At 35.3% G+C, this 12620-nt stretch overlaps 2 protein-coding genes across 3 annotated transcripts; both read left to right on the forward strand.

Annotated features, from left to right (window-relative positions):
• Nucleotides 1-4032: 4032 nt before the first annotated feature.
• LOC140882504 (calcium-dependent protein kinase 10-like) lies at nucleotides 4033-8337 on the forward strand. Of its 2 annotated transcripts, none has more exons than XM_073288554.1 (7): nucleotides 4033-4849; nucleotides 5176-5376; nucleotides 5472-5624; nucleotides 6219-6334; nucleotides 6566-6733; nucleotides 7315-7545; nucleotides 7709-8337. In XM_073288554.1, the coding sequence occupies exons 1-7, from the start codon at nucleotides 4204-4206 to the stop codon at nucleotides 7880-7882; spliced, it is 1689 nt and encodes a 562-aa protein (XP_073144655.1). In that variant the 5' UTR covers nucleotides 4033-4203; the 3' UTR covers nucleotides 7883-8337. The 2 variants fall into 2 exon arrangements, with proteins under 2 accessions (XP_073144655.1, XP_073144657.1); XM_073288556.1 differs by having other exon boundaries at nucleotides 4034-4849; nucleotides 5233-5376.
• A 1275-nt stretch (nucleotides 8338-9612) lies between these two features.
• LOC140884627 (uncharacterized) lies at nucleotides 9613-12489 on the forward strand. The gene is made up of 5 exons (XM_073291427.1): nucleotides 9613-10066; nucleotides 10581-10714; nucleotides 11296-11443; nucleotides 11560-11666; nucleotides 12291-12489. The coding sequence occupies exons 1-5, from the start codon at nucleotides 9766-9768 to the stop codon at nucleotides 12330-12332; spliced, it is 732 nt and encodes a 243-aa protein (XP_073147528.1). The 5' UTR covers nucleotides 9613-9765; the 3' UTR covers nucleotides 12333-12489.
• The last annotated feature ends 131 nt before the right edge of the window (nucleotides 12490-12620 follow it).

The raw sequence follows: 12620 nt of genomic DNA on the forward strand, positions 1-12620 counted from the left end.
CTTCATTCTTTTATTATAGGGATTATTTCTGAATTTCTTCCTTTTAAATCCCTATGTTCTGTTTCCAATGATCATTGGAAGATCATTTTCTCTAAAACACAAAGGTGTACGCTTATCTATACCCCTTATTTTCTTGTAGTTCTTTTGTAATGCTGCCATATGACACCATTCTGCCAATTTTCCTTTCAAAAAGGACGCACGTCTTGCCAATGTATCAAGATTACCTGGAACGTATTCTTTAATCAACATTTCTCTCCAGGGACTTGACATTTTTGCGAAAAATAGCGGAATAGCTACATTTTCCTCGACTCCCGAATTCCATCTGTATTTAGTGAATAACATAATGTATTCATCAACTAAACAGATATCATGTAACTTGAGGCTATACAGAGCTTGAGTATATCTTCTCTTTTTCTCTGTATCTTGATTATTGAAATAATCTACCCCTATGAATTGTGCTTTAAATAGTGGCCATTCTTTCTCCAATCTCGCTGAGGGATTCTCCTGCTAAGATTGATTCCTTCGTATCTGGCATAGTCATCTCCCATGCGATCTTGACAGATCCCATTAGACTCATTTCTAGAAGTTTAATGAATCCTTCTTTATTGAGATCTAATGTCCCTGCTGCAATTCTCATAGTTGACGTCCAATCATTTATAAGATCTTCTCTGTTTTTGAAGTCCAAAACATCAAGGTTTAACATAACCCCATAAGGATGTATCGGGTCTAAAACAGTTTTTCCATAAGGAGTTTGATGTAGTGGTATTTTACTCCTTCTTGATCTGGTTCCTGCTGGATGTGAATTTTCTCCCACATGAAACTCACTATGTGGTTCTTCTGTTTTTACCACATATCTTGGGGGATTTCCCATGGGTTGTTCACCCTCAGAAAAATTTATTTTTAGATCTACAACTTTGAGATTCGCAAAAGAATCCGCAAGATCTTGTAGATCCTCGAGATTTAATCTTTCTAAAGTAGTTATCAGATAGTGTTTTTCTCTGATACTACTTTTATAAGATTAATCATCATTTCATCATTAGTTAAAGGTTTTTGAACCATTTTGGTTTTACCTTTCTGATGTAACAAAGGTCTGGTACCAAACGAGAGTGGTAACCTTCCTCCTGTATTTCCTTTTCTAGAACCAGAAGTATGTTCTAAGTTTAGGATTTTATTTTGAAGATCCTTTAGAGTTCCAAGAATTTCTTCTTGTTTCTTAAGGATTTCTTCAATTTGTCGAGGTATTTCATACAACTGATTGCTATAATATTGTACCGTCTTTTGAATTTCTCTAAGATCTCCGGAGAGCTTAGAGGAATCTGGGGTAATCTCTAAAAATTTAGAGTTAGAAAACATTTTTCTTTATCTCTTCAAATTTGAGAGCATTAGTCGCAACCTGTTGTAAGTAATCTATTGTAAATAGATTAAATTGTTTATAGGATTTCGTATGAATAAAATCATCTTGATTCAAACCTTCGTTTGAAGTCATCTTTTTGTAAAATCTTCTCCTCAACAAAGAAAAACATGAATTAACGAATAATATTATGTCTGAATAATTAACCTAAAGCTCTGATACCATTTTTTAGCATAATTATTTATACTTCAAATGAGCACAAAATCTCCAGATTCAAGCATAAAACCTTTACAAGTTAAGCATAGAACCTATAGATTTCAAGCATATATTAGCATAAATCCAGCACAAAAATTAAATATTAAAATATTCAAGTTTGGTGGTCCTAGAAAGTTATAGTAAATAATCTTTTGCCTAGAAAATTATAATAAAATTAAGAAGGATATTAGGAATTTTAGAACAATTCACTCTTAATTTATTTTGTTGCAAGTGAATTCATTAATACATCTCGAGTTCACAATGCCATGGTATTATTGGTATCCCAAATTGGGACCATTCTGTCCCCATTGCAGATTTTTTCAGGACGTATATCTTTTCCACGCGACTTCGACGTGTTTCCATCCTCAAAACATAATATCGAATATGTTTTGTAACTCCTGCAAACTATAATAATAATTCGAAAAATATAATACACTATACACAATCGGATACGACCTTATAAGTATTTAAAAAATAATCAAATGTCATTTTTGGGAGACGGATATTTGATTCGATCCCATTATTATTTTGTCCAAAATTATTGTTTTTACTATATATATGTATCGATTAGATTCCGTCTTACGTATAAAGACATGTAATATCGTTTTAAAAATAAAATATAAAAAAAATTTACAAAGAACGTTGTATACACCAATGAATATGAGACAAAGGGAAAAAAAAAAAATGACTCCGTGTAATTTAGAAATATCTTTTTGTGTGGTGTAATAATTATGAGGACGAACAAAGTCCAAGCTTCATTAAAGGAGAGTGTGATAGCTTTGAAAAACGGAAATGGAAATTGAACCCCTACTATTTAGAGTAGAAAATAAATTCAATTGGCAATTTGATTTCACTATCCGAGTTCGATTATTCAAACTGAACATGCATGGTTAATGAGATTGCCCATATTGACTCAAAAAAAAAAAAGAGAGATTGCCTAGAGAGATTGCCCATAATATCAGCACCGCATATATAATGATCATTGTTGATCGAAATATGTGAGATATGTTTGATACTACATAAAAAAATTTGATTAATACAATATTGACTATTTGATATAGAACGAGCTCGAGGACAATACATCAAAATAAGTTGAACTAAAACAATGAACCACGTCAACATGTGTTCTCTTTATTTTATTTTCATGGCACATAAGAAAAAGGGTTGTTGAAAATTGCATGTAACTTGTTTGAGTCTTCCGAAATTTGATATAAAGTGTAACGATAATCACGTTTATTTCCCATAAGATTACAACTATAATCAATTAGTAAATACCCTCTAGTTAGATAACTTTCAATTAATTGATAAAACTTGATTTGAAATTACCATTATATCATAACTTAATTTTTAGTAAAAATAAAATTATTAGTCATTTTATATGACTTTCTCATTTTTAGTAATTAGATATTTTATTATTTATCAAAATGATACACTTTGTGCATTTTGATATATTTTTATTTACGAAAATGTCACTCATTTTGTAAAATTGATATATATATATATATATATATATATATATATATATATATATATATATATATATATATATATATATATATATAGTTTCGATCACATAGGCAACCATCATGAGCAACTACGTGAGCAATAGCTGACGTGACACCTTGATAATCCAATGAGTGATTGCCACGTCAGCTGTTGCTCACGTAGTTGACCATGGTGGTTGCCCATGTGATCGAAACTCTATATATATTGTGTTTTCGTAAATGAAGAAGTAAATTTTAGGGAAAATTGCATATATTACCCTTGTGAAATTCCGGGTTTGCTGATAACCCCCTATGAAGTTTTTTAAGCTAATAACCCCCTGTAATTCTAGATATGTATCTTGCACACCCTTTTCAGCTAAAAATAACGAAAAAATGACGAAAATACCTCTACTTAAAAAAATAAAAATATTAATATAAAATTATTATATATAAGTTTCATAGTTATTTAACTAAATTTTGATTATTTTATTCAATTGAATATAAAATTATAAAAAAAATAACTTAATCATTTTTTAAGTAAAGGTATTTTCGTCATTTTTTAGCTGTAAAGATTTGCTTGTTACATATTTAAAATCACAGGGGATTATTAGCGTAAAAAACTTTCATGGAGAAAATTCGAAATTTCACATGCAATTTCCCCTAAATTTTACTCCGCTTCCACTCCTTTCAAAAACTCTTAAACAATTTGTCTCTTTCTTTTTCTTTTTTTACTTTTCATCCAAAGTTTTATTTATCTCCATTTTAATACTCCCAAACGAAGACATCACAATACGTGTGGTTGCATAAAGTCATAACACAAGTAATCATTCTCAATTTTGACGTGCTTAATAAATATATATAATGAATTTCAAATAAAATAAAATAAAAATATAATGTTTCTGTTAAAAAAATTAATAATAAAACAAATATATTTTATGGATTTATTAAGTGCCAAATTTCTCCTGGCCTCCGTCAATCAACTTCACCTTCTACAGTTGAACCCACCATGCTGCTGCTATTCTCCTCCACAAGCACCAACCGCCGCCGCCGTTGACGGCGGCACTGCCTCGACGACCACTTCTTCTCCTCCCTTACTTCTGCTAAACTTTCACCATGGGTAACTGCAACGCCTGCATAAAGTCATCGGAGAATGATTCTCCCCAAACCTCCAAATCTCAAACTCCAAAACCCAAGAAAAAGGCTCGCGAACGCTTTCCTAATCCCTACGCCCAATCCCCGACTCCGATCCGTGTTCTCAAAGATTTCATCCCTCAAACGAAGATTTCCGACAAGTATGTTCTCGGTCGCGAGCTGGGCCGTGGAGAATTCGGTATCACCTATCTGTGTACTGACCGCGAGACGCGCGAAGCTCTCGCGTGCAAGTCAATCTCGAAGAAGAAGCTTCGAACGGCGGTGGATATAGAAGACGTGCGCCGTGAGGTGGCGATTATGTCTAGTCTGCCGGAGCATACGAACATCGTGAAGCTGCGGGCCACGTACGAGGATGACGAGGCGGTGCATTTGGTGATGGAGTTGTGCGAGGGTGGGGAGTTGTTTGATAGAATCGTGGCTCGTGGGCATTACAGTGAGCGGGCCGCGGCTGGGGTTGCTAAGACGGTGGCGGAGGTGGTGAGGATGTGTCATCAGAATGGTGTTATGCATAGGGATTTGAAGCCGGAGAATTTCTTGTTTGCCAATAAGAAGGAGAATTCTGCGCTCAAGGCCATTGATTTTGGGTTGTCTGTATTTTTCAAGCCTGGTAAGAAATGGCTTTTTCTGGAAACTAGCTGATTCTGTATGTTCTGCTTGAAAGAGTATGCCAACAGCTTATGTGGTTCTTTTATCCAAAATTTGTTGACAAGTTCTGTCTTTCTTTTGCCGGTGTTTACTTTTTCCTGCAAAGAATTTGGAAATCTCGTGTTTTTTTCCCTTTAAAATAAAATTTGTAAAATTTTTAGACAAAACTATAGTCATACTGGTTTGAGGTTCATAACTTATTTGTGATAGGTGTTTATTGTATCAATTATTTTCTTGAAAGAATCTTAAATATCTGTTCCGTTGGACTAGAAAGTTCTTTGTTCTCAGGGGCAGTGTATCTGTATGATGAATCTATTAAAAAACAAATAAAAAGTTCTAATCCAGGTGAAAGATTCTCTGAAATTGTGGGAAGTCCATATTATATGGCACCGGAGGTTTTGAAGAGAAATTATGGACCTGAAGTTGATGTTTGGAGTGCTGGCGTGATTCTTTATATTTTGTTGTGCGGCGTTCCTCCATTTTGGGCAGGTTTGCTACGTTCCTTCCTTTCTCTCGGAATCTGAGTTTTGTCGCCTCCATCCACTAAATCAATGGATTCACATTTCATTTCCTTATTTGATCAGAAACTGAACAAGGTGTGGCTCTATCAATTTTAAGAGGAGTGATTGATTTCAAAAGGGAACCATGGCCTCAAGTCTCTGAAAGTGCCAAAAGCCTTGTTAGGCAGATGCTGGAGCCAGATCCTAAAAAGCGTCTGACTGCCCAGCAAGTACTTGGTTAGTTAGTTCTACCTTTTGTTTGAGTCATTTATTGTCTATTTTGCATGAGATTACAGTGGATTACATGCCAAGGGAGGAAGGTGTGGAAGGACAGAAACATGTTTGGTTTAGAGTGAGGAATATTGGAATAATTTCGATGAATCTATTACTATCTATTGCTATATTATAAAGTGGGAGATCTTTAGAAAAACTGTTTTGATCTGTCAACTTAAAAGTTGCATTTACCGCCCTCATTTTTTTGTTAATTATATCTTATCCAAAAATAATAATAACTGCTCACAAAAGTTACAGTACTGCAGTACATGCCCATCCTATTAAAATTAAATTTAGTTGAATATATTGTTGTTGTGGTTTTTTTTATTTTATTTTAAACAACAGAATTATTGTATTTAAATATTGCTAATATTCAAGTACACGTCACACAAGCAAAGCTTGTGCCACGGACACCAGTAGTAATAAAAAGATTCGAATGGCTACAAGGAGTTTGGCAATTAGGTCTGTTATTGATTGGAATCTAAGAGTAACGCTGAGCCAGTTTCTCCTTGAAACGTGTTTGTTTATTACAGTTGTTACTTTAATTGTTTTATTCAGACCACCCCTGGATACAACATGCAAAAAAGGCTCCCAATGTTCCATTGGGAGATGTTGTGAGGGCGAGGCTTAGGCAGTTCTCTGGGATGAATAGATTCAAGAAGAAAGCATTGCGGGTAAACTTTGAGCATTTATCATTTTGTTTTTGCAACTTGGTGCTTTCTATTACAATTGTAATTTCCCTCTTGAGGAATTAATTTCAACATGGAAGGTTATTATGTTGCTTGATATTCATTGACGAGGAGTGGCATTCTTGCCACATATTGGATAATACACTTTGCTTGATGATATTTCCAAATTATTCAAGTCTGACTATTCTGGATATATATCTGTTATTGACTTTATAGGTTATTGCGGAACACTTATCTGTGGAAGAAGTGGAAGTAATGAGGGATATGTTTGCATTGATGGACACCGACAATGATGGGAGGGTTACATATGAAGAACTTAAAGCTGGTCTGCGGAAAGTGGGCTCTCAGCTTGCTGAGCCTGAGATCAAGTTGCTAATGGATGTGGTAAGTATCTTTATGCTTCAAATTGCGAAGTTTACTTGGTGATGGTTGGCATGACTTCGGTTATATCAAACTCAAATACTTTGAAAGCTGTTGTTGTAAAGTTTTTTGGTTTCTTTGCTGATAATGTTGGAAGATATGGTATGATTTATTTTTTTGAAGATACATTTAATTTATTTAAACTTTATCGTGATGGTGATATTTTAAAATTTGAAAATGTGGTTGTGGAATGTGTATATTTTTGGGAATGTGTTGATGCTGGAATACACTCTTGATTTATAATGGAGAAATTCCCACTAAGAAATCGCTACACTAAATATGACCGATGCATTGATTGAATTTGGATCAAACAATGTATTGATTGCCATTTGATCCCATAGAATCTATGTGATTCAACAAGAATCAAGATGTCCAGTGTGTATTTCTTCGTAAGCATAGCACAGAGAAGAAAAAGAGTATTTAGCTGCGGGTAGCATATGCTTGTCTGGTGATAGGTCCCTTGGTGATAGGTTCCTTAGCTCTGCAATCTGCACCCTGAGTTTTTTCGGAGTTCCTGTAAAGAATTATTGTGAATTTCTTCGCAGGCTGATGTTGACGGAAATGGAGTCTTAGACTATGGGGAATTTGTTGCGGTTACCATTCACTTGCAGCGGATGGAAAACGATGAGCATTTCCGCCGAGCTTTTATGTTCTTTGATAAAGATGGTAGTGGCTATATTGAACTAGATGAACTACGAGAAGCGTTAGCTGATGAAACAGGCGAAACTGATGTTGATGTACTCAATGACATAATGCGAGAGGTTGATACAGACAAGGTTAGAGTCTTGACTGAATCTTTGGTGCATTTTTCTTTTGTCAAAACCATTTTTTCATTTTATTTCAAAATACCCGCTGAACAACCAAAATTAAGAACATTTTTAAATCGGCATCTTGTCCTAGTCATAGGTTCTTTTGACAACCAGCTGTTGTATTTCACAGGACGGACAAATTAATTACGAGGAATTTGTTGCGATGATGAAAGCCGGAACAGACTGGAGAAAGGCATCCCGACAGTATTCAAGAGAAAGATTCAAAAGCTTAAGTGTTAATCTGATGAAAGATGGGTCTCTGCAGCTTCGGGATGAGCTTACCGGTCAATCTGTGGTGGTTTAAAACATTTCAAAATTGTGATAACTTTCTCTTCCCGTCTTCATCTCAAATAGACTCGGTCTTGTTGAATCCAATACCTCTCACTTCTTGACATCTGAAGCTTCAGAAAAGGTAAAGATACAAGAAAATATTCGATTTACTCTGGCATTCTTGGTGGTTCAAGGTGTAAGATATAGTACAGAATGGGATTTCGGGGATGATTGTGTAATCTTGTTTTTGTTTGTAGAATGTGTAGGATCATGTATTCTTTGGTTTCTGATATCCATTTGCATTTGATGCATTTCTTTAATTGAATATCAGAAATGTGTGTAAATCTGGAATATGATTGTTCAACCTATGTAAATGTTCCTTGGGATTTTGAGATCTTTTCGACTTTTTTACATAACTGGATTTTCGACTTTTTTTCACCTGAACTCACTGTATTTGGATAAATTTTACTGATACGATCGATTATGTTACCTTTGTGTGTGTTTCTTTTCTTTCTTTCTTTTTTTTTTTTTTAAAAAAAATGATTTTAGATTTAATAATAATAATAATAATAGTCATCATCATCAAAGGGGTTCATTTCAACCTATCTTTACAGACACTACCTACATGATAGATCTAAGGGTCTTCATTTAAAAATAAATGCGATGTTCAATAAAAAATAATGGACCCCACATTTATTGATGAATGAGAACGGTTGTATGTCAAGGCAATGCATGTATAGTTAGGATTTAACTTACCCATCAAAGAAAATGGTGGAGGAATTCTGTTAGATTACGCTACTCAAGACATGATTTCAAGAACTTTTGTTTTCTATTGATTAGAAGGAAGACTATTTAAGTAATGGTCAATCTAAATATTGGGATCCTTCTTATATGGCAAAAACAAATGTATACTAGACGCACACTATTGTTACTTCTGAAACATATATTAAAATTATTGCTAGTGTTTTTAATACTATATGATAGAATAAGCCGGGCCACCTGTCAAGTATCAACTATGATTATTTTAAATTTTTGATCATACCATGATTTCAGTGATATATCACAAGTGGGTAATTGGGAAATCCAAACGGCAATATCAAAGATCCACCAATCCTTAAATTTTAGACCTACCTCCATCGACACACGCACTTGTAAAAAGTCGGGCTCTTTACTCTTTACTCTTTACTCTTGCTTGATAAATAATAAATTTCAGAATAATATCATTTCATAGATAACAACATAGTGATTTAAAACTACAAAAATATTAGACAGATTTGCATGGGTCAATTTTTGTTAGACAAATATTCTGACTCGATCCATGAAAAAATACAGTGTTTATGTTAAAATATTAATTTTTATTTTTTTTTTGTGACGTGAAAATCCGCAGCCGCTACTTTTTTGTGCGTTCTGGATAAACCCTTGGATTAACGCAATAGTCTACAAACTACGCTAGTCAAGTAAACCACACTAAGCAAATCCTATATGACAGACTAGTCCAAAAAATTATTGACAACAACTTAAACACCCCTTAAGAACAAATATTACTTTTCATTGTTAACATAAGTTCCGGACTCTTAAAAATAATATACTTTATTCATAATATAAAAATAAAAAGCTATAAAATTACACAACGAGGCATTAATATATAGTAACTATGGAATTTAAAATTCATCATTAATAATTAGTTTGTTCTTCTTGTATTGGTTCGATGAACGAGACAAAAGAAAAGACCAAGGAAAAAAATATTTGTATATGTTGACACTGGCAACTGAGCTGCTCGTCCATTGGGCCATTACCCTTTCGTCCTCTCCAAAAGACCCCTTTCTCTTTTATGCAATCCGAATATATATTATTTGCATTTACAAGAAAATTCTGCAACAAAATCATTATTTTCCATATTCAACCAATCAATAAACGATGATGATGGGCGTGCAAATTCAGACCAGTCATGCCCCTGTTAGTCATCTGTTGTTGTCGAAAAATTTTCTGCCCACGCCCCATGGATTGTTTTTTCCTCGTAATTCGACCGCTGGGAAATGCGGCGAAGGCAGAGAAATCAAGAATCTTAATGGGTTTTCATCCGCGGAAGGGATAAAAAGAGGAGGGCTGTGTGTAGCGTCATCATCGAGCAATGTGGCCGCACCAATGTGGGATGGCTGGACTCCCGAGAAGAGCTCCAAAGCTCCTTCACTTAGTGATATAGTTTGGCCTTCTGCAGGTAAAAGTTGTGTTATTTAGAAGTTTGTTTTTGCTGGTGTTTTGTGTGTAGATATGGGTTTCTTCTCTCTTTTCTTTTGCATAAACGTGGGACGAAATTGTTTGCAGCAAGCTCTATATAAATGTTTATGGAAGGAGCCTCGGGATGGGGGAGAATTGCTAACTTAATTGATAAAAAACTATCATTTATGTGCCTTGCTCATAATATATTGCTTACACTCCATGCGTTTTTTTTATTTATCAAGTACTAGCTGTTTATTCCAGTCCCCGAGATCAAACTCTTGGTTCGTCAACCACTGCAATTTTTTAGTTCTAAGGTCTTTTTATACTGGGTAGAGTACAGTACTGTCTGACCTTGATAAATGTGCAGTTTGTGGTTAACAAAAGTTATGCGTTAGAATTTTGATCTTACCCGATTGCTAAGCGAGTATGAACCACTGACTTCAAGCTTTTCGAGCTGCTCCAGCGTTCGAAAGTTATGAATTTATGATTTGGTGGTGGTTTGTTCTGGACAGGGGCATTTGCAGCCATGGCCATACTGGGAAAGGTGGATCAAATGCTAGCACCCAAAGGCATTTCGATCACAGTTGCGCCACTGGGAGCGGTTTGTGCCGTTCTCTTTGCCACCCCTTCTTCTCCTGGTGCCAGGGTATGCAGCTTTGGAATTCTTTTCTTTCTATTCCATCGACTGAACTCTGGCTGAAAGCCCTTTGTATCTCGTGGCACTGGTTTAATAAAAGAATGTGGAAAAATCGTGTAGTTGGTAATACCAATGCTAAGTATATTTACCTTTTCACATACTGTAGCTTTCAGAGTCTTGTCTTATGCTGCTTCAGTTAAGGTTTTAATTTCAACCATTGCGTATCCAAAAAGTTATGAAAACGGCCATAAAACCGCGGTGGAACTAAGGGGGTGGTGGCATGGGCGATCACTCCCCTTTCCCTCCTAACCTTTCCTTAAAGGCTTATATATTCTGTATATCATGTGAAAAAAAAAAATGATTTTTTTCCCTCTAAATGTTTTGGGGTTTTAGTTTCGCCCTCACCATTCCCATGTGAAATTCTGATTCCTTAATGGGAACCTAGAGTACATAGCCATCAAAAGGGTTTTATGAATCTCTCAAATCGATTTCTTAAAAATCTAAATAACTAGTAATTCCCTGCTTTACAAAACTCTAGTTTCCTTGAATCATGGTAGTTATTTTCATACAATCTTGGTCTCATCTTGCAGAAATACAATGTATTTGTGGCTCAAATTGGTTGTGCAGCAATAGGTGTTTTGGCATTCTCAGTCTTCGGTCCAGGTTGGCTAGCTCGGAGCACAGCTGTGGCTGCTGCTTTAGCCTTCATGATTTGCACTCGTGCAGTACATCCACCAGGCAATATTTTGATGAATAAACTCTCCTAAGTGCATCTTTTCCTGAAAACGACGACATTTCTCTTACATTTACAAGTTCTTGAACTGCTAAGAACGAGTTTTTTCTATTTTTTTCAGCTGCGAGCTTGCCATTACTTTTCATTGATGGAATTAAGCTTCATCATCTGAACTTTTGGTATGCTTTGTTTCCTGGTGCAACTGGATGCATCCTCTTGTGTCTGATTGTAAGTTTCTTTAGAATTCCTTGCTCCTACAATGCTTGAAAGTTTTCATCTTGCTTAACTCAAGGTGTAGTTGAAAAGGTCGTGTTTGATTTAGTTTTCCTCATCTCTCCCCTATCAGTGAAAGAGTGCGATCTATGGAATTTCATAGTTATTGTCAAAGCATAAAATTGTTGTTTGTGCCATAACTTTCGAAGAAAGTAGTTTCAACATGGAACACAATCCCCATATATTTCATTACGTGTAAATGCTGAATATTAGTTGGATTTCCCTATCCTCAACACATATGTATTGCACTATAAAGTATAAAACTATTCATCATTTCAACTCTCCCAAGCTCTAGTTTTTCGAAAAAGTGGTTTCAACCGACATATCGGACCCAACCTGGATGGGTTCCTGCCAATGGACCAAACCTCAGGGTGTTTTCTGTGTTACATACCCGACAGCAGACATCTCTACTCGGGATTTCAGTCTATGTGTGCTCCCATTTCTTAGATTGTTTCATATTCATTTCAGAGATATATGTCATTCATAACTTTTATACGAGAATAGTAGATAACATACTTTTACAAACCCCATATACGACTCATGAATACTATCTGATTACATTTTCGTGCTACGGTGCAGCAAGAGATGGTATGTTACTTGAAGGACAATGCCAGATTTTGATTCTCGGAGTTGTGCAGGCTTCATCTTTCCATTTCTTAAAATGTACATCAAATTTTAGAAGTTTCAAAAAGGCATGACAATGGTTTGCTAACCCCAACTGTATGTATGCACAAAGTGTAGCTTCAAATGTGTAAATAAAACACCGAATATTCTTCCATTGAAGTTGTTCTGGTGAAGATAAGCATCATATCCGAAAGGTGAGCTAGCACTTTCAACGGGTTGGATCGGGGACAAGGTTGACTTATCGCCTCGCCTCGCCTCGCCCCCGTCGTCATTGCTAATATTCTT

This window comes from Henckelia pumila, chromosome 2 (assembly GCF_033568475.1).
Source record: "Henckelia pumila isolate YLH828 chromosome 2, ASM3356847v2, whole genome shotgun sequence".
NCBI lineage: Eukaryota > Viridiplantae > Streptophyta > Magnoliopsida > Lamiales > Gesneriaceae > Henckelia > Henckelia pumila.